At 43.0% G+C, this 21,160-nt stretch overlaps 2 protein-coding genes across 2 annotated transcripts in view; both read left to right on the top strand.

Annotated features, from left to right (window-relative positions):
* The window catches only part of farsa (phenylalanyl-tRNA synthetase subunit alpha), a 91,909-nt gene that overhangs the window by 48,768 nt on the left and 21,981 nt on the right, over positions 1 to 21,160 (top strand). The gene's annotated exons all lie outside the window — the stretch shown is intronic.
* On the top strand, positions 17,620 to 20,550 carry LOC140358649 (prostaglandin E2 receptor EP1 subtype-like). Its single transcript, XM_072443643.1, has 2 exons — positions 17,620 to 18,523; positions 20,043 to 20,550. The coding sequence occupies exons 1-2, from the start codon at positions 17,669 to 17,671 to the stop codon at positions 20,316 to 20,318; spliced, it is 1,131 nt and encodes a 376-aa protein (XP_072299744.1). The 5' UTR covers positions 17,620 to 17,668; the 3' UTR covers positions 20,319 to 20,550.

Below are 21,160 nucleotides of genomic sequence, written 5' to 3'. Positions count from 1 at the left end.
ATGTAGATGAACTCGGACTGGTGATGATCTCATGAACAGTTTTGTCAGTTACTGGTGCAAAGTGAGTTAGCTCTAAGTGTCTTGGTGGTTTTAGGGTAATTTTTTGCATTGTGGGATTTATAGCATTTTTAATGCCCTGAACTTTGTCATTAAAGAATAATGCAAACTCATTACACTTGAATGTGGAAATGAGTTCTAACGGCAGCTGAGCTGGAGGGTTTGTTAATCTGTTTACTGTGGCAAACAGGACACGCGAGTTGTTACTGCAGCTTCCAATTATTTCAGAAAAATATCTTTCCCTAGTTCTACATAAGATTAGGTTGTACATGTTCAGCTTTTCTTTGTAAATCTCTTTTTGAACCTGGAGCTTTGACTTGCGCCATTTCCGTTCGGCCCTGCGGCACTCCCTTTTCTGTGCCCTGACCGAATCATCATTTCTCCACGGCGCCTTCTGCTTATTTTTAACCATTTTAGCCTTCATAGGGGCGATGATGTCCAGAACATTCAAAACACTAGATGTAACAGAGTTCAACAAATCATTTACATTAGAACATGAGACATTTTCAAAGTTTATCATTTCCATAAACAGTGCACCTGTGCCATCACTTATGTGTCTCCTCTGAACAACTGCAGGACCAACCGGAGGTTTGGGAGAAACAGACAGGTCAAAGAAGACACAGAAATGATCAGACAGAGCAACATCGATCACATTAACATTTGAAATATTTACCCCCTTTGTAATTATGAGATCTAGAGTGTGTCCTTTGCTGTGGGTGGGGCCTCTCACATGCTGAGTAAGACTGAAGGTTTCAAGGACAGCATCAAGCTCTTTAGCGTTTCTGTCACAAATATTATCAACATGCACATTGAAATCACCTGTAATGACCAAACCATCAAAGTCTGTGCATATGACTGAAAGCATCTCAGTAAAATCATCAATAAAACTTTAGCAGTGCTGGGGAGGCTTGTATAAAACAATGAAGAGAATGGATGGAGACCGTTTTAGCTCCATTTTAAAGGATACATACTCAAATGATGAAAACACCCCAAAAGACAACCTGCGGGTAATTATTTCATCTCTAAAGACAGCACAGACTCCACCCCCTTTTTTGTTTTCTCGTGTTTCAGATTCAAAAGTTGGGTGGAGCAGATTCTATCAGAACTACATTTCCTGTGTTTTTGTCAAGCCATGTTTCAGTTAAAAACATAAAATCAAGATTATAAGAAGAAATACAATTATTAATTAAGAGAGATTTGTTACATAAGGATCTGACATTTAGCACAGCAAGTTTCATTAAGCAGTCGTTTGCACTAAGTAGCTCACGAATACGTTCCCCATCTCTTGCATGTTCCGTGCATATAAGCATGTAATGCAAAAATTTAACATTATTACTGTATAGAGGGCCAAAAACACAAAGAGGGCAGAGCCCACTCAAAATTAACGAAAGTACCCGTCAGTGACCAGGGACCCACACCATGAGGTAGGAAAGCGCGAGCGCTTTCCCAAAATGTATAGTTTATGATATTTGATAATATGATATATGATAACTCCTCCCAGGGCGTTAGCCCTAAAAAGCTGAAATTTGGTGCAAATGCTACTGAGGAGTGGGACATCAAAAGTTATCCAAATTACATTGATACCTCTCACGGTCTCTGTGCGGCGAAGCCACAAACTGTAGCTAGAATTTCAGAAATCTCCCAAATTTAACATTTCTGCCGTTTGCACAGATAAAGTCCGAATTGCGTCAAATTAGAATCAGTTGTTAAACTCTTTGCCCTAAACCTACTTGAAGTGAAATAAATTAATTTGGCGCCACAGCGCCCCCTACAGATTTTATATGGAGGCTAAATGTTTAGTTTTGCGAAATTATATGAAATTTGACGCACAACTCAATTTTGGCATCCCCATCAAAAAAGTCGATGAGACCCATGTCATAATTGTTATGGCTTTGCTGTAGCGATGACCGAAACCTTCCATGTTATTCCAATGGGGAAATTGCCAGAACATGTTTACACTTTAGACTTTCACAAACTCCTCCCAGGACGTTAGCCCTATTAACCTGAAATTTGGTGAGACTCATCTTCAGGGGTGGACCATCAAAAGTTATCCACATTTTTATTCTAAGAGTCACGGTGTCTGTGCGGTAAAGCCGCACATTTTGCCAAGAATTCAAAATAAAATTGCTTTTTGATGGTAAAACAAAGGGGAGAAGATGTGACAGCGTCACAGATTCAGCAGTAGGCGTAATAAAAGGACCATTGGGGCGCATTAGCGCCCCCTCCTCTTGCGGCGTGGCGGCGGTGTGGCGAGGGCCGATCATTGCCGCTTGCGGCTATATTTTTTATTATTTTTATTATTTTTTATTATTTTTTATTATTTTTATTATTTTTATTATTTTTATTATTTTTATTATTTTTAATATTTTTATTATTTTTATTATTTTTATTTAAACCGTCACCCACAACTTGTTCCTTTGGCATATCATATTCACATTTTCAGTCAAACCAAACCAAAACATAGCAACATGTCAAACTGTTTTCTCCCTGTTCACAGTAGATAAAATGTTATATAAAAAGAGGCAGACGGCACACAGGGATTTGATTTTCACATTTTCACAAACTGCTTCTTTTACAATACACTTCATGAGTTTATCAGCTTATTGTTCTCTTTTGCTGTCCCTGTTTTCAGATGTTCTCAGAATCAGAAAAGGTTTATTAGTGATTCGGTGCAACATAAACAATCAAGAAGGGCATAAAATAAAGAAAAACAATTTAAATCTGCTATAGGATCAAATAAAAATAGGCTTTCTATGTACACAAATTCAAAGTTCACTAGAATGTCACAGAATCGTTAAATATTCTCAGATAGTCATTTCATGCTGCATGTTCTAAGTGCACACTGGTCAAACGTCGGTCATGCTTTTAGCAGATCATAGTCTGTGGTTATATAAGTTGAAAACGCTGGCGGGAGGCGCCTCTTATTTACAGTTTCCCAGCAGTGCCGTGTGTTGGATAAAAACAAGCCTTTCAGGAGGAGACGGGCGGTTTGTGTTTTACATGTGCTACGTGTGACCCCAGAGTCGCCCCTGCTCGATGGAACAAACGAAATATCCCAAATCAGACAGCGATGATCCAAAAGCCAGACAGCAGCGATGATGGTTCCTCCCTAATAACATGTGATTCTTAAAACAGGCTCTTCTCAGCGTGTACGGAGCCACTGGCCGTAGACATGTTGAAAAGGCTAACTACATGTGGAAAATCTGAGGGTTTTGAAATAAGGTCAGACGTTTTGGACGCAGCACTCGAGGCTTTCCGTAAATCGCCCAAAGGTCTCTGTCCGCGCCATCGGTTTAGTCTAATGAAAAGTGGCAGCGCGTTTGGATGAAGGTTCAGCTGTGATCAGGGGACAGCAAATGTGAAGTAACTTTCATTTTATAACAGAGTTTGTGAAGGTCACACTATCAGTATTTGAATGAGTAACAGATACGTTTGTTTCTTCTTCTCCTTCTCCTTCTCCTTCTCCTTCTTCTTCTTCTTCTTCTTCTTCTTCTTCTTCTTCTTCTTCTTCTTCTTCTTCTTCTTCTTCTTCTTCTTCTTCTTCTTCTTCTTCTTCTTCTTCTTCTCCTCCTCCCCCTCCTCCCCCTCCTCCTCCTCCTCCTCCTCCTCCTCCTCCTCCTCCTCCTCCTCCTCCTCCTCCCCCTCCCCCTCCCCCTCTTCTTCTTCTTCTCCTCCTCCTTCTCCTTCTCCTCCTTCTTCTCCTTCTCCTTCTCCTTCTACTTCTTCTCCCTCTTCTCCCCCTCCTCCTCCTCCTCCTCCTCCTCCTCCTCCTCCTCCCCTCCTCCTCCTCCTCCCCCTCCCCCTCCTCCTCCTCCTCTTCTTCTTCTTCTTCTCCACTTCTTCTTCTTCTCCTCCTCTTCCTCCTCCTCTTCTTCTTCTTCTTCTTCTTCTTCTCCTTCTCTTCCTTCTTCTCCTTCTCCTTCTACTTCTTCTCCCTCTTCTCCCCCTCCTCCTCCTCCTCCTCCTCCCCTCCTCCTCCTCCTCCCCCTCCTCCCCCTCCTCCTCCTCCTCCTCCTCCCCCTCCCCCTCCCCCTCTTCTTCTTCTTCTCCTTCTCCTTCTCCTCCTTCTTCTCCTTCTCCTTCTACTTCTTCTCCCTCTTCTCCCCCTCCTCCTCCTCCTCCTCCTCCTCCTCCTCCTCCTCCTCCTCCTCCTCCTCCTCCTCCTCCTCCTCCACCTCCCCCTCCTCCTCCTCCTCTTCTTCTTCTTCTTCTTCTCCACTTCTTCTTCTCCTCCTCTTCCTCCTCCTCTTCTTCTTCTTCTTCTTCTTCTCCTTCTCTTCCTTCTTCTCCTTCTCCTTCTACTTCTTCTCCCTCTTCTCCCCCTCCTCCTCCTCCTCCTCCTCCCCTCCTCCTCCTCCTCCCCCTCCCCCCTCCTCCTCCTCCTCCTCCCCCTCCCCCTCCTCCTCCTCCTCTTCTTCTTCTTCTCCTTCTCCTCCTTCTCCTTCTCCTTCTACTTCTTCTCCCTCTTCTCCCCCTCCTCCTCCTCCTCCTCCCCCTCCTCCTCCCCTCCTCCTCCTCCTCCTCCTCTGTTAGACTTACACAAAACATTGCTCTATGGTGACATCTTCTTCTGCAGGTGAGTCGCTGACAACATTTAAAAGCAGTGAAAACTCTTGTGAACATTTCCACGTGAGCTTCCTCGTCCACAGCCGCTCTGAGCAGCAGACGATCCATGAGAGCCAGAGCACGGCGTCTGATCCTGAAATATAACAGCTGGACAGGAGGAAATAAGGCTAACTCTGGTCGTTTTTACATTCATTTTAACACAGTGGAGCAAAACAAAACCACATGTGCCAGTTGGAGGAGTCTGATATTTCTGCTGATCTCAATGTAGTGATTACACATCCAAACACCTCATCTGAAGTTCTATTGGACGGCTTTGTTTACGTGCAGCGTCCATACGACTTCCCCGGATGTGTTAAGTGGATGTTAAAGATTCAAATCACCTGAATTGTACGTCCCGGCTTTACATGCATTTTGAAAAAAAATTTAAACTGGATTCTAGGCCTGTTATCCAGTTTTCCTGGTGTGTAAACATAGTGACTGTAATAGTGCGTGGACCAAATGCATGAAAGACAAGTTTAATGCCATACTGTGAAACATTCCAGGCAAAGCAATACGATTTCCATGGAGAAGGTAGCCGACCTCTCACCAAAAAAGTGACATAGAGCACCTTTAAATATGAATAAAGATTGGATTGAGGACAAGAGTGGGCAGGGCTGATGTTGATGCCTAAAGCTGGAAGTCCATGGGCGGAGCCTCAACATGGCATGTCATACAATCATAGTGAAAGTCTACACAAAGCGTTTGTATTTATGACTTTGGTTGAAAAATGGCACTCACACCATAAGGTTAAAAGCAAGATGATGAATTGTCTTGCTCCAGGACATAACAGTCCCTGGTCAGAGCGGGGATCGAACCACTGACTTTCAGGATACAGCACATGTACAGTGTAGATACTGTGACCGACGCTACACATGGTACAGTCACATGCTTCAAAGCTCTATATAACAGAGTATAATAGATGTAAGAACAAGTGCAGCTGAGGAAATATGTTTTCTTACTTATTTAATAAGAAACAGCACATAAGAGCTTGAATATAGCACTTGAAATGCCTTTATTGCTGCAGAACGCTGCAGGTACAGTTTTTATTTTATTTTTTTCAGTCAAGTTTTGTCTGGAAACAACAACATTGTATAAGCTGCTCCTAAAGATGTTTTATTATTGAATTTAATCCTTGCATCCATTTATACGAGACATTGTAGCTTCAAAGGCTGTTTTAGCACTTGCACAACCAAACTTTACAATCCGGTACTTTATATATTTTATGTATATATTTTCTTACATTTAAAGTAAACGACACAAGAAGTTTCAAATGGCCCTTGGTCGTCCTGAAGAGACACAAATGCCTCAGAAAATGCAGTTGTGGCTTCAAAACATGACATTTCAATATAGAGTGGAGATTTCCCCTACTTCTCATACACTTATGGTTATTATTTCAATATAATACATCGCTTTTGACCACTGACTCATTTCAAACTTTGCTCTCAACATTGTGCCAATAATTCCCTAGAGTCGGACAAAAGTACAGTAAGTTATGCATTTAAATCGACTTATTTACAAAGGTCACTTATCTCATTTCCGACCCGCTCAGATTGATTCTTTAATACTCGATGGAACCAGTTTCACATAGATATTCACCATCTGCATTAGTGTATACATTATTCTGAGGTGATTGGACTGTATTACACATGAACGACTTGAGGTCATTCACTTTCTACGGCGTGAATGACCATAAGGAGCGGTCATCCGGGCAGCGTGTGCAGGCGGAGTCATCAGGCCGACCTACTCCGGCGTGCTTTTGTCCAGTACGTCATCGCACTCTGAATAATGGAGCTCCGGTGCCGTCAGTGTCTGGATGGTGTGAGCTTTTGATATTCAAATATTGCTGCGCTCTGTTTCCAATTTCCACATGAATTTGCTTTTTGGAGAAGAGAAAGATGCTGGAATTTGACATGGTTTATGCGGTTTTGTCTGGAGAGCATGTGTGTCTATGTTACGGCTGGTCAGTTTATTTATGTGGAGTTTATTTAACGTTTTACAATAACGATTTGAAAAAAGTCCATACTGTATACAGGACAAGCACGCAGTTTGTTTTTAGTTGGAATTCTAGTGCGTAAGTGCTTTGTTTTTGCCAAAGAAACCACTCACAGAAATAGAATCCAATCAATCTCTTTCTCAATTTACAATAGCCCGATTGCGCTGTTGAAATTGTTACAGGATTAGTCAATTATACTGTAAATTGTGGTCCCGTAGCTCCCTTCAGTCAGGCGTGGCAGGTACTCCACGATGCAGCGGTTTTGTCTACGGCGACTGGTTCAGGGCTCAAACCTCCACGATGTGTGATTATGAGGAGCGAGCTGTATCCTATGGAGCTGGAAAACAACCCTTTCACTCGCTAATGTCCTCAACCCACTCACAGACACGTGCACAACAGATGTCAAAAAGACAAAAAGCTTCTCAAATGTTTCCCATGCTGCAGCTTAAAGATCATGTCCAAACTGGCTCCAAAGACAAATGCAGCTCGCATATTTTAGGGCAAGATTAATCTCATTATCAAACTTTTTGGTGTGTGACACGCTGTACTTTACATTAAATAAATATGTGGTGGATCTGTAAAAGCCGTTAAATGATAGATTTCAGTGATTTCCTGCACCAGACTGTGAAATGTTTCAATAGTTTGTTATAGACTATTGAGCACTTAAGACTTCCTTTTGTTGGACATTGTCATTATGTAATGTTTAGAAATAGCTGTGGTTCACTGGTCTTCACGACTCATGAGGGGGAGAATATAAATGTTAGAATAATAAACTTGGACAATACTTTGTGTAAACCGTTCCACTTAATGCGGATGTTTGATGTCGGAAAAACTCTTTTTTCTTGTATCTGAAAATGTGATAAGATAAAACATTTTAGTCTCTTAGTCACTCTTGACATTCACAAAGAATTGCCTAACATCGGATGCTATAAGTTTATAACTTTAAGGTATTATCTGTTCCCAGAATTCTCACAATAATCTCGCCTCTGTAAATATACAAGAGTCATGTTTGTAGTTAATAATCCATCAATGGTGGAGAAAAGATATGAAAAGGAGCCAGTGCCTTTAAGGAGCTGTAAACATACATCTGTTGACTGGGACAATTGAAATATTACTAGTCTGTGTTGCCCATTGGTCGAGTGGTTAAGGCAAAGCACTTATGCCAGGCTGTTGTGAGTTCAACTCCCTGACTCTGACACTTTACTGCATGTCTTCCCTTCTCTCTCATCCCCCACTTCTCACTCTCCTGCCCTGATAAAGCCTATGGGCGACAAAATCTAAAATAAATATTACTGGTCTAACAGGGCTGTGCAATTAATAACGTTTAAAAAGGTTGATTTAAATTATTACTCTATTCAAAACAAAAAATATTGAAATAAAAAGCACTATAAATATTCTTCTGTCCCTCAAAATCTGGAGCAAAGAGACGTTTCTAATGACATAGGCTTTTATAACAGAAGTGTCACAAAACTTTACGAATAAAATAGCAGGTTAATTTTGTCATAAACGTAATCGCTGTGATAATCGTGATTTCAATGATAAAATAATCAACATTTTGCAAGTCTTTCAAACAAACTTAAAGGGTTTCGTTCACACGTGCTCATCAACAGACAGAGAAAAATGTAAAAACCTTCACAGACACTGTGTTACTGCCGTCTCATTGTGTGGTTTCCTCTTTTACAGTGTGTTCCTCTGGTGCAAATAAAAACATGCAATCAACATGATGCAATCAAGCAAATAGCCTCCGTATGCGCCTGAAAAACAGAAGCTAAATCACAAAAGCGTGTCTAGACGATGGCCGTTAGCGTTGAGAGCTAAAGCAGTCCGGGTGAAACGGTGCATTCAGGAAAGACTGAAGATAAAATGATGTGATGATCAAAAAGCTGTGGCTCCAAACCACATCACGGAAGCTCTTTGAATGTAACTGATACGAAGTCTAGTGACCAGAGCGGTGGCTTTGGTGAAGAGCATTATTCGGTCGCTAGCGGTAACGGGACAGAGACTGAAGTGACCTGTGTCATATTCATGTGCAATACTGACTTAACCATGTGCAATACCGTCATATTCATGTACAATACTGACTTAACCATGTGCAATACCGTTATATTCATGTGCAATACTGACTTAACCATGTGCAATACCGTCATATTCATGTGCAATTACTGTCGTACTCACAAGCAATTAAGGCCATATTCATGTGCATATAACTGATGTGAATAAGAGTGTTTACTTACCATTAGTATTAGTATTATTTTCTTATGCTAGCTATTTTTACTTTACTTTATTTTATCATTATTATTTTAGAGTTGTCAACCGATCACCACCTGGTGGTGAGTTGGATCCGCTGGCGGAGGAGGAAGCCGGACAGACTTGGCAGACCCAAGTGCATTGTGAGGGTCTGTTGGGAACGTCTAGTGGAGCCCTCTGTCAGTAGGGTATTCAACTCGCACCTCCAGGAGAGCTTCTCCCATATCCCGGGGGAGGTTGGGGACATTGAGTCCGAGTGGACCATGTTCTCCGCCTCCATTGTTGATGCGGCTGCTCGGAGTTGTGGTCGCAAGGTCTCCGGTGCCTGTCGTGGCGGCAACCCCCGAACCCGGTGGTGGACACCGGAAGTAAGGGATGCCGTCAGACTGAAGAAGGAGGCCTATCAGGCCACTCTGGCTTGTGGGTCTCCGGAGGTCATCGACGGGTATCGGCAGGCCAAGCGAGCCGCGGCTCGTGCTGTCGCAGAGGCAAAAACCCGGGCCTGGGAGGAGTTCGGGGAGGCCATGGAGGAGGACTATCGGTCGGCACCAAAGAAATTCTGGCAAATCGTCGGGCGCCTCAGGAGAGGGAAGCAGTGCCTCACCAACACCGTTTACGGTGCGAGTGGAGACCTGCTGACCTCGACTGGGGATGTCGTCGGACGGAGAAGAAGTAGAGACCAGGGACTCAGAGGCTGGCTCATCCATCACCCAAGCTGAAGTCACTGAGGTTGTTCGCAAACTCCTCGGTGGCAGGGCTCCGGGGGTGGATGAGATCCGCCCTGAGTACCTAAAGTATCTGGATGTTGAAGGACTGTCTCGGTTGACACGTCTCTGCAACATCGTGTGGCGGTCGGGGACCGTGCCTCTGGACTGGCAGACCGGGGTGGTGGTCCCTCTGTTCAAGAAGGGGGACCGGAGGGTGTGTTCCAACTACAGAGGGATCACACTCCTCAGCCTCCCAGGTAAGGTCTATTCCAAGGTTCTGGAGAGGAGAATGCGACCGATAGTCGAACCTCGGATTCAGGCGGAGCAGAGTGGTTTTCGTCCCGGTCGTGGAACACTGGACCAGCTCTATACCCTCCATTGGGTGCTCGAGGGTTCATGGGAGTTTGCCCAACCAGTCCACATGTGCTTTGTGGATCTGGAGAAGGCTTTCGACCGTGTCCCTCGGTGTGTCCTTTGGGGGGTGCTCCGGGAGTACGGGGTCCGGGGCCCTTTGCTCAGGGCTGTCCGGTCCCTGTATGACTGGAGCAGGAGCTGTGTTCGCATTGCCGGCAGTAAGTCAGACCTGTTCCCAGTGCATGTTGAACTCCGCCAGGGCTGCCCTTTGTCACCGGTTCTGTTCATAATTTTTATGGACAGAATTTCTAGGCGCAGTCAGGGGTTGGAGGGTGTCCGGTTTGGGGACCACAGGATTCCATCTCTGCTGTTTGCAGACGATGTTGTCCTGATGGCTCCATCAAACCTGGACATGCAACATGCACTGGGACGATTTGCAGCCGAGTGTGAAGCGGCTGGGATGAGAATCAGCACCTCCAAATCCGAGGCCATGGTTCTCGACCGGAAAAAGGTGGCTTGCCCTCTTCAGGTGGGTGGGGAGTCCTTGCCCCAAGTGGAGGAGTTCAAGTATCTCGGGGTCTTGTTCACGAGTGAGGGAAAGATGGAGCGTGAGATCGACAGGCGGATCGGTGCAGCGGCCGCAGTGATGCAGTCGCTGCATCGGACTGTTGTGGTGAAGAGGGAGCTGAGCCGAAAGGCAAAGCTCTCTATTTACCGGTCGGTCTACGTTCTGACCTCACCTATGGTCATGAGCTTTGGGTAGTGACCGAAAGAACAAGATCGCGGATACAAGCGGTCGAAATGAGTTTCCTCCGCCGGGTGGCTGGGCGTTCCCTTAGAGATAAAGTGAGGAGCTCGGAGTAGAGCCGCTGCTCCTCCACATCGAGAGGAGCCAGCTGAGGTGGCTCGGGCATCTGCTCCGGATGCCTCCTGGGCATGTCCCACCGGGAAGAGACTCAGGACACGCTGGAGAGACTACGTCTCTCGGCTGGCCTGGGAACGCCTCGGGATCCCCCCGGAGGAGTTGGAGGAAGTGTCTGGGGAGCAGGAAGCCTGGGAGTCCCTGCTCAGACTGCTGCCCCCGCGACCCGGCCCCGGATAAAGCGGCAGAAAATGGATGGATGGATTATTATTAGGCCCGAGCGCCACAAGCTGGCGAGAGGCCTATTAATCTCGTAAGGCCGTGCAAAGCACGGCTGCGAAAGTGCGCACGTAGTGCGCACGAAATCGAGCGCGAAACGCTCGCCCACTTCCAAACACTCACTAACGCACTCCTTCACTCACGCACGCCCCGTGCATACTAATTAGTAGTAGGAAAATGGAACACTTTATATGGGGATGACGACCGCTTCGCGGTCGTCATCCCCATATAAAGCACTCATTTGCTCTAAGTAGCTCACGAATACGTTCCCCATCTCTTGCATGTTCCGTGCATATAAGCATGTAATGCAAAAATTGAACATTATTACTGTATAGAGGGCCAAAAACACAAAGTGGGCGGAGCCCACTCAAAATTAACAAAAGTACCCGTCAGTGACCAGGGACCCACACCATGAGGTAGGAAAGCGCGAGCGCTTTCCGAAAATGTATAGTTTATGATATTTGAAAAATGGGAAACATTGTTTTCGCTTCGTAATATTATTCTTTCTTCTTCTTCTTCTCGGGACCAACCCCCCTATTTTTCACCCAGTGAACATTGACGAAAAGTCACAAAAATTTGCACACCTCTAAAAATCGTGCCTCTCTACATTCTGGCTATTTCCCTTTTCTAAAATAAAAAGAAAAAATTGGCGCGTCAGCGCCCCCAAATGTACCAAAAATGCATTGAGAGATAGGAAATGACCCAAAAAAAATCTGATCGTAGAATCATGAAATTTGGCGCAGAGGTAGATGGTGACAAGAGAAGTAAAAAATATTATTACGGCAACGCCGTCCGCCCAACCAAAAGTCGGCCATATTGGTTCAAAAATGGCTAAGCATGACTCGGGAGTTTTTCCTAACGTCGTACTTTTACAAACTTCTCCCAGGGCGTTGGCTCTAAAAAGCTGAAATTTGGTGAAAATGGTACTGAGGAGTGGGACATCAAAAGTTATTCAAATTACATTGATACCTCTCACGGTCTCTGAGCGGCGAAGCCGCAAACTTTAGCTAGGATTTCAGAAATCTCCCAAATTTAACATTTCTGCCGTTTGCGCAGATAAAGTCCGAATTGCGTCAAATTAGAATCAGTTGTTAAACTCTTTGCCTTAAACCTACTTGAAGTGAAAGAAATTAATTTGGCGCCACAGCGCCCCCTACAGATTTTATATGGAGGTTAAATGTTTAGTTTTGCAAAATTATATGAAATTTGACACACAACTCAATTTTAGCATCCCCATCAAAAAAGTCGATGAGACCCATGTCATAATTGTTACGGCATTGCCGTAGCGATGACCAAAACCTCCCACGTTATTCCAATGGGGAAATTGCCAGAACATGTTTACACTTTATACTTTCACAAACTCCTCCCAGGGCGTTAGCCCTATTTACCTGAAATTTGGTGAGACTCATCTTCAGGGGTGGACCATCAAAACGTATCCACATTTTTATTCAAAAAGTCACGGTTTCTGTGCGGCAAAGCCGCACATTTTGCCAAGAATTCAAAATAAAATTGCTTTTTGATGGTAAAACAAAGGGGAGAAGATGTGACAGCGTCACAGATTCAGCAGTAGGCGTAATAAAAGGACCATTGGGGCGCGTTAGCGCCCCCTCCTCTTGCGGCATGGTGGCGGCGGCATGGCGAGGGCCGATCATTGCCGCTTGCGGCTTTAATTTAATTGTATTATTATTTTATTATTATTTTATTATTGTTTTATTTTTATCTTTATCTGTTTTTTATTATTTAAATTATTTTATTATTTTTTTTTTATTCATTTTTTATTTTTATTTTATTTATTCATTTTTAATTTTTATTTTATTTATTTATTATTTATTTATTTATTTATCTATTTTTTCCCCCTCCATTCCCTATTAAAATATGAGAGGAGTTTTGTTAATAAGTTTTTTGTCTTTTTATAAGAGTTCTTCTATTAAGAGTGTTTTTTGAAACTTCCTATAAGTTATCTGTCCTTTTCCTCTGTATCTACTGCGTTACAACAATGAAATTTCCCCATGTGTGGACAATAAAAGAATATCTTATCTTATCTTACAATCATACTTCTATTAAAGCCACATCCTCTTGAGGACCAGAGCGAGAAACACTGTTGGTCCATGTTCAGTGTTTGCAGATTTGTATTATAATTGTGTTACAAATAATATATCACATTAAACAAACTATATTGGCACAGTGTACACATACATGTTGCCATGACGATCACAGGACATCCTTTCATCACACAAAGACAGGCACTGTGCGGGTGAGAACAGAGGAACCCTTCTGCAGCGCTGCACTTTTACCTGAGCAGGAATTCCAGCAATACTTGAAGAGACGTGATCCTGAGACGCCCACATTTCACTCTATTATTGACCTTCTTTTACATGAACTGCTTCATTTAGGGCGGGGCAGTTGATTTATTGAGTATAGTAGACTGTAGACACTGCAAGCACAGGTGTCTCGTAAAAGTAGTGTCCCGCTCATCATGAGGGCCAGACCAGACTTCTGCTGCGATCGTTCTTTTTCCTTTGAGTGCAATAAATACATAAATATATTAATATCTAAAAGAAACACCAGGAGTGTGTGAAATTGCCAATAAAAGCTCCTTAAAGCAATAAAGGTTCTACGTGATCACCTGGATGTCTCCTGGATGTCTCCTGGATGTCTCCTGGATGTCTCCTGGATGTCTCCTGGATGTCTCCTGGATGTCTCCTGGATATCTCCTGGATGTCTCCTGGATGTCTCCTGGATATCTCCTGGATGTCACCTGGATGTCTCCTGGACATCTCCTGGATGTCTCCTGGATGTCTCCTGGATATCCCCTGGATGTCTCCTCCATGTCTCCTGGATGTCTCCTGGATGTCTCCTGGATGTCTCCTGGATGTCTCCTGGATATCTCCTGGATGTCTCCTGGATGTCTCCTGGATATCTCCTGGATGTCTCCTGGATGCCTCCTGGATGTCTCCTGGATGTCTCCTGGATGCCTCCTGGATGTCTCCTGGATGTCTCCTGGATGCCTCCTGGATGTCTCCTGGATATCTCCTGGATGTCTCCTGGATGTCTCCTCCATGTCTCCTGGATGCCTCCTCGATGTCTCCTGGATATCTCCTGGATGCCTCCTCGATGTCTCCTGGATCTCTCCTGGATGTCTCCTGGATGTCTCCTGGATGCCTCCTGGATGTCTCCTGGATGTCTCCTGGATGTCTCCTGGATGCCTCCTGGATGTCTCCTGGATGTCTCCTGGATGTCTCCTGGATGCCTCCTCGATGTCTCCTGGATGTCCTCCTGGATGTCTCCTGGATGCCTCCTGGATGTCTCCTGGATGTCTCCTGGATGTCTCCTGGATGTCTCCTGGATGCCTCCTCGATGTCTCCTGGATGTCCTCCTGGATGTCTCCTGGATGTCTCCTGGATGTCTCCTGGATGTCTCCTGGATGTCTCCTGGATGTCTCCTGGATGTCTCCTGGATGCCTCCCTGGGCATGAGAGATTAGAAATCTCGGCTTTCAGAGAAGACACTGTGAACACACAAAGTGGAATGTCATACATTGGTCTACATGACCAAATTCATGACTTAGCATTTTTGTGAGGTGAGAAGTTTGGCCATGGTGGAACTAAATCATTTAGTTTTAAAAGACTCTTTCTCTCAATAAATGTTCTGTAAGACTGAATTACTGTGCTGTCTCTGGCAAAACAAACCTGAATTTTACTACTTTCTTTTGGCATGTGTTTCCCCCTTAAACTACTCCACAGAGTCTCCACATGGAAACGTCCCGGTCATTAAAACCTAATGTCCCCCGCAAAGGCAGCAGTGGGAATGGACGGCCTGGAAAACTGCTCACATTTACAGCAGCACTCTGGGTTAAGCCGTTTTTGTAGTGGCAGGATTACCACAGTTTTACACACTGTGACCACGATGCAGCTGAGGTCATTCAGACCAGGCTTGAAGGCAGCGTGGACATGTTTCCTGCAATGGGGACAATTTACCCTCCATCTCGAACAATACAAAAAAGAACATGGCAATTAAACAAAAGGAAACGCCCAGAACAAGTGGTTAATTCTCTTTGACAATATAATGAATGGCCACACCGTAAATATGTAATATATTTACAGCTTGAATAGTTTCATAGTATTTACATGTTACTGCTCATCTTACCATTCCCCTTAAATATATTGGTTGTAGGCTGTAGATTTTGTACAACAATAAATACATTTTTATATTGTTATTATATAAGATAAGATAAGATAATCCTTTATTGTCCACACATGAGGAAATTTAATTGTTGCAACGCAGGTAGATAGAGATATAATTTCCTAATAAGGAATGGAAGGGAAAAATAAATAAAGATAAAAATAAAATAAATATAAAATATAAAATATAAAATAAAATAAAACAGCTAGCGTAAGACAATATAATAATAATAATAATAATAATGGTGAAATAAACACTCCATTTTCATCAGTTATATGCACATGAATGTGACATTATTGCATGTGAGTACGACAGTAATTGCACATGAATATGACGGTATTGCACATGGTTACATCAGTATTGCACATGGTTAAGTCAGTATTACACATTTTCAGGGCTAGCAGTGTTTGTTATACAGTCTGACAGCCTCTATAGTTTTAATTTGAGGATTTCTTACAGTAAGACCAGCTAAAAAAACTTGCAGAACAGTTGGATAGAACAGTTTAGTTGATTATCAGTTGCATGAGGCATAACTGGGCATGTCTTTTATCTGTGACCAATCAAGAACCACTGACAAACCACAAAGCAAACAGGAAAATAAAAGCAATGCTAAATAAGCCCAGCAGGTTCCCTCTGTGCTTTGGTTCTACCTGTTACTTCATTTCTCCTTTGGGTTCCTCAAGTGCACGGACATGACTTACCAGGGCGGAGTCAGTAGTAAAGTGGTTTGAGTTTAAATATTCATTGAATAGCTCTGGTCCATATCTGATGGCAGCGTCTGTCTGGAGCGCGTCTGATGACCACAGGGGCCCCTAGAGGCCGTTGTGGCTCAGTGCAGCCCGCGGTATAAAAGCAGAAGCGGAGGAGAAGAGGACAGACTTGTGCAATGTGCGGGACGGAGAGGACTCAAGACTTCCCCGACAAGTGCGCCCCGAGCCCGGACTATTTGCAGCAAAATGCCTATTGCAATACGACGGGAATATCTCCCCCCGCGTGCGTTATGGTGAGTTACACGCGAGGAAAGAGTCATAATTACGTTTTATAATAAAGTTCATATTGTCTATTTTTGTCAGCAGTGTAGCCCTTGTTGTAACTTTACCTTTGTATTGTTCCTATCTCTGTTTTTAAATGTGTACAGTTCATTATAATCATTTATGTTTTTGTTTTTAAAATGGTAAACTTATTATTATTATGTGTGAAAGGACGAAATTATTATTATTTTTTAAGTATAAAAAATATAAAATGTATGATACTGTGCATTATAACTAAAATAAAGGAGGCTTGTGGTCTCTAAACTATATATTATAGTTTGATTATTTAATGTGGAAAAAAGCCAGTATTAATAAAGGCACTATGGCATTTCCACACTGGCCCCTTCTTTAGTTGGTGTTTTGCCTTTATGCCCCGTGAAAACAGATTTATTACATATTTGATTACACTTTAAGGCACAGCTGCTTTTTGTCCTGAGCTTGTTGAAGACAGAAGAAAGAGGAATGTGAATTGCACTGTCAAAAGTCAGTGTTAAGACTTGTTCAGGCTATGGGGCATGTTGGTTTAAGATACTTTTTTTCCTCTATGAATCAAACTCCCTTTTGAATGGAGTGTTGCTGTCGCACAACCCACCACTTTAGGTCAGCGTACTGTATATGTTCTTTGAAATGCCCTCAGTAAACAAGTGTGGCTTGTTTAGCGTACAAGAATAAATACTTACATTGTGGATCTCAAATCAAGATCACTAATTGCAGTCTGGAGGTGTCATAATCATGTTTTTGGAGTAAACACACATCCATGAAAGTTAGTCTCAGTTTTAAATCCTGGCTCTAACCCCCATGTTCAGCCTTCTGGCCAAAAAAGGAACGGGAGATACAGATAAGAAGAAATTCACTAGTGCAGTCTAATCGGAAAGTAAAGTAATGTAACCTGTGTGAATGTGCAGTACAGTGTGGTTCATCTTAATGTATTGCTCAAAAAAAGAGGATTTTCTGAACAAAATGATCATCAAAATACAAAATAATGCAATTGAAAGCTCTTCAGCTCTTTTTTGTTATGTTATATTTTTTGAATTTTCATAATACAAAGATATCTCCAGAATAGTCAATGTGTCACAGGATCAGATCGCAATAATATTCCCCACTCTCAGTTTGTCTCATTTTTTTAAAGGTCTTCTGTATGTTGACTTTACAGTACACATGGCAGGAGGCTATAGTGCAACCAGCAATGAATGCAACTTAAATACCCCCACCTCAGAGCAAGTTTTTGAGTTTGATCATTAGAACAGGGTAAAAAAAAAAGAAAAATAATGATGAATAAATAATCTTGTCTGTCTTTTCTTCCAGCTCTCTGTCCGGTGGAGTTTCCAGATGAACCTAAACGCCCAGCGGTGATGTTGGCTATGCAGCACCCCAACTCCTCGGGCTCCCCCGCCACCTCAACCTCCTCCTTCCTGGCCAACTTCACCGTGCTCCAGGAACCTGAGGTGGAGGCGGTGGCGAGGAACAGGACACTTCCACAGAGCAGTCCCATTCTGGCAGGTCTTAGCATGACTCTGGGCATCCTATTCAACGTAGTGGCTCTGATCATCCTGGCCAAGGCCTACAACCGCTTCCGTCGACGCTCCAAGGCGACCTTCTTACTATTTGCAAGTTCTTTGGTTGGGACAGATCTGGCGGGACACGTTATCAACGGAGCGCTGGTGATGAGTAGATACTCTGCTGGTTTTACGGCAGATTCATCAAACGATACAGACGCTTTTTGCTTGTTTCTGGGAGGCTGCATGGTGTTTTTTGGACTATGCCCACTTTTTATGGGTTGTGCAATGGCCGCTGAACGGTGCTTGGGTGTGACCAAACCGTTGCTACATGCACAATTAGTAACAACCGCACGAACTAAGATAGCGTTAGCTCTGATCTGGTTGGTAGCGTTATGCGTGGCCCTCCTGCCAGTCTTCAACCTGGGGACATACACATACCAGTATCCCGGGACGTGGTGCTTCATAAGGGTCTCTGAGGGCACCGAAGGGAAGGACCTTGGGTTTGTGATCCTGTTTTCTGGACTAGCTCTGAGTTCCCTGGCCTCAGCGTTTGTTTGCAACACGATCAGTGGAATTACACTGGTGAGAGCGAGGTTAAAGAAGACCACCTGCTCCAAAAGCCGCTCTACAAGGTCCAATGACACGGAGATGGTGGTGCAGCTTGTGGGCATCATGGTCACATCCTGTATCTGCTGGAGCCCTCTGCTGGTAAGTAAATGAAATAAATAATTAGGATTCTGTCAACAAAATATACAGGCTTTTTATCATTGTTATCATTATCATTATTATTATTATTATTATTATTATTATTATTACTACAGTGTATATAGCGCTTTTCCACTTTCAAGGCACTCAAAGTTTTGACAATTTGGGTGAAATGACTTTCTTCTGGACTCATTGACATTCCCTCTAGCGCCCCCTGTGGCACCTGGTGTTCCAGCAGTCTCCCATCCAAGTACTAACCAGGCTCTGTCCTGCTTAGCTTTCGAGAGCTGACAAACTAGGGGAATTGGGAATGTATCTTTATTCTTGTTTGCTTCATTTTACAAAGATGCATACAAAATAGGGCTATTAACATTCTTAGCATACCACATTGGTCAATAAAAAAGAAGGAATGCAGCTGTAGAAGTGTAATAATTCTGGGTTAGGTTATATGAAACATGGGGGGAAAAGTTCTTTCAAATTAAAACGTGATTAAATAACATTGGATTAGGATTATTTTACAATTGTTCTGTGTAGATTATGCAAACCTACAACCACATTTTGAACAAAGACCAAGATGTTTTTGATTAGAGATGAGTGATATTGACAAAAATATGTATCTTCCTGATATATTTTCAAAATCCCAATGACAATGTTGAAATATTCTGTGGATGTATCTATTAAGCTTTTATGCATTTTAATTGTGTCTAGTTAATCTTTAATGTTTAGCTGTATTTAATGAATGTGTTTTTATTATGTGGAAGCGCAGCTATTGTTAAGGCAACAAACAAACATACATCCAACTTCTTTCCCTTATCCGGGGCCGGGTCGCGGAGGCAGCAGTCTAAGCAGGGACTCCCAGACTTCCCTCTCCCCAGACACTCCCTCCAACTCCTCCGCAGGAATCCCGAGGCATTCCCAGGCCAGCTGAGAGACATATTCCCTCCAGCGTGTCCTGGGTCTTCCCCTGGGCCTCTTCCCGGTGGGACATGCCCGAAACACCTCCCCAGGGAACAAACATACAAACATACAAGCAAACCATATTCAGATGATTTGCCAATCCACTTTAAATGTGCCTGTAAATTGATTGGTTGAGGTCCAATTATTAGGCTACATAAAATGTAAATCGACTGTGAAATTAAACACATTATTGATAAAATATCAATGCATACTTTTATTTGGGAGATTACCAGTAGTGTGTTCCTGTTCATTTTACATATTTTTTATATTGTTTTTGTTGCTTTTAAAAATGTGACAACATACATTTAATAGAATAGAATGATCTAATTTAGCTGCTATATATGTTTCTGTATGTCCCACCACGATTTGGGATGAATAGCCTTCTGAATTTACAGAGGAAAAAGTAAAATAGTAAAATACACTTTACTAAAAAAGTTTGTTTGCTCCACTGTTATCTTTGCATATTTTGTCCTGTTACACCCATGCACATCATCTTTCATTGTCCTACTTTTAGCCAAACAGAAACGTATTCAGTCTGACACTTTGACTCATGCCTGTCTTTCAGGTCTTTGGGCTCATGTCCGCTTTGCGTTCCTACAGTGGGTCCCTGGACAGTGATAGAGCCACATACAGGAGGCTGATGATTACGGGGGTCCGGATGGCCGCCTGTAACCAGATCCTGGACCCCTGGGTGTACATCCTGCTCAGACGGGCCATTCTCCGCAGAATTTACCGTATCACCAAACGCCAGGCCAGTCTGAAGGGAAGCATCTTTCGTTCGGCCCGGTGGGAAGCCAGCTCCTTTCACATAACAGAGAAAAATAGCAGTAACAAGATATAATGTACTAAAAGCAATGCTTGTGTTTTATACATGTAACACTTTGAATAAGCACTGAAAAGTAGCAGCATGACACCTGCAAAAATAGAAAACAAAAGCTGAAATTAATTATTGTTAAATATTTTGTTTTAAAAGCTATCTGAGATATCACACTATTTTAGCATTCAGGGTGATTCTAGACTTCCAGGTTTAGGGGTGCTTTCCCAGAGGGTTATACATGCCTTTAGGCCAAAAATACTGTTCCAATGTGCTGTGCGCTCTTTCTTACTATTTCTCTCCGTCTTTTTATATTTGTCTCTCTACTGTAGGGCTGCAACAAGATTAATGATCGCAACTATACATTATTGAAGTAATCTTCAACTAAGTTAGTAATGGAATAATCATTAGTTTGTCTATACATAGGTTCCAAAACATGCCATGAGCTGAGAAAAGCAGTTTAATAACTCAAATTGAGCCGTAATTGCATAAAAATGGCGCGGAAAATGTGTAAAATTCAGTGTATTTGATGAAAACACTCTTCAGTCCATTAATGTCCTCCACCAGCTTAATCTGCTGCAAATTCAGTAAAACTCTTTTCATCCTGTGACTTTTGCGTCCAAAACAACTAATTGGTTAATCAAAAGAATAATTGCTAAACTAATCGATAAGCAAAATGATTGTTAATTGCAGCAGCCCTGCTCTAATGCTTCCCAAGCTATGGCATAGAGGTCTGTGATAGTGCACAGGCTTCTTCTGTTGTTAAGACGTTTGACTGAAGTTGTGCTTTGCAGCCTGTTTGCTCCTCCGTTCTTCCCCTGAAACTGTAGGAGAGAATATGTGGGAATGATGTGGGGTTATTTCCATCT

Source organism: Eucyclogobius newberryi, unplaced genomic scaffold (genome assembly GCF_026437365.1).
Source record: "Eucyclogobius newberryi isolate DKJ021-1_F unplaced genomic scaffold, fEucNew1.0.hap1 SCAF_13, whole genome shotgun sequence".
NCBI lineage: Eukaryota > Metazoa > Chordata > Actinopteri > Gobiiformes > Gobiidae > Eucyclogobius > Eucyclogobius newberryi.
The sequence above is the reverse complement of the archived record's forward strand: the minus strand, read 5'-3'. Positions and strand labels throughout refer to the sequence as shown.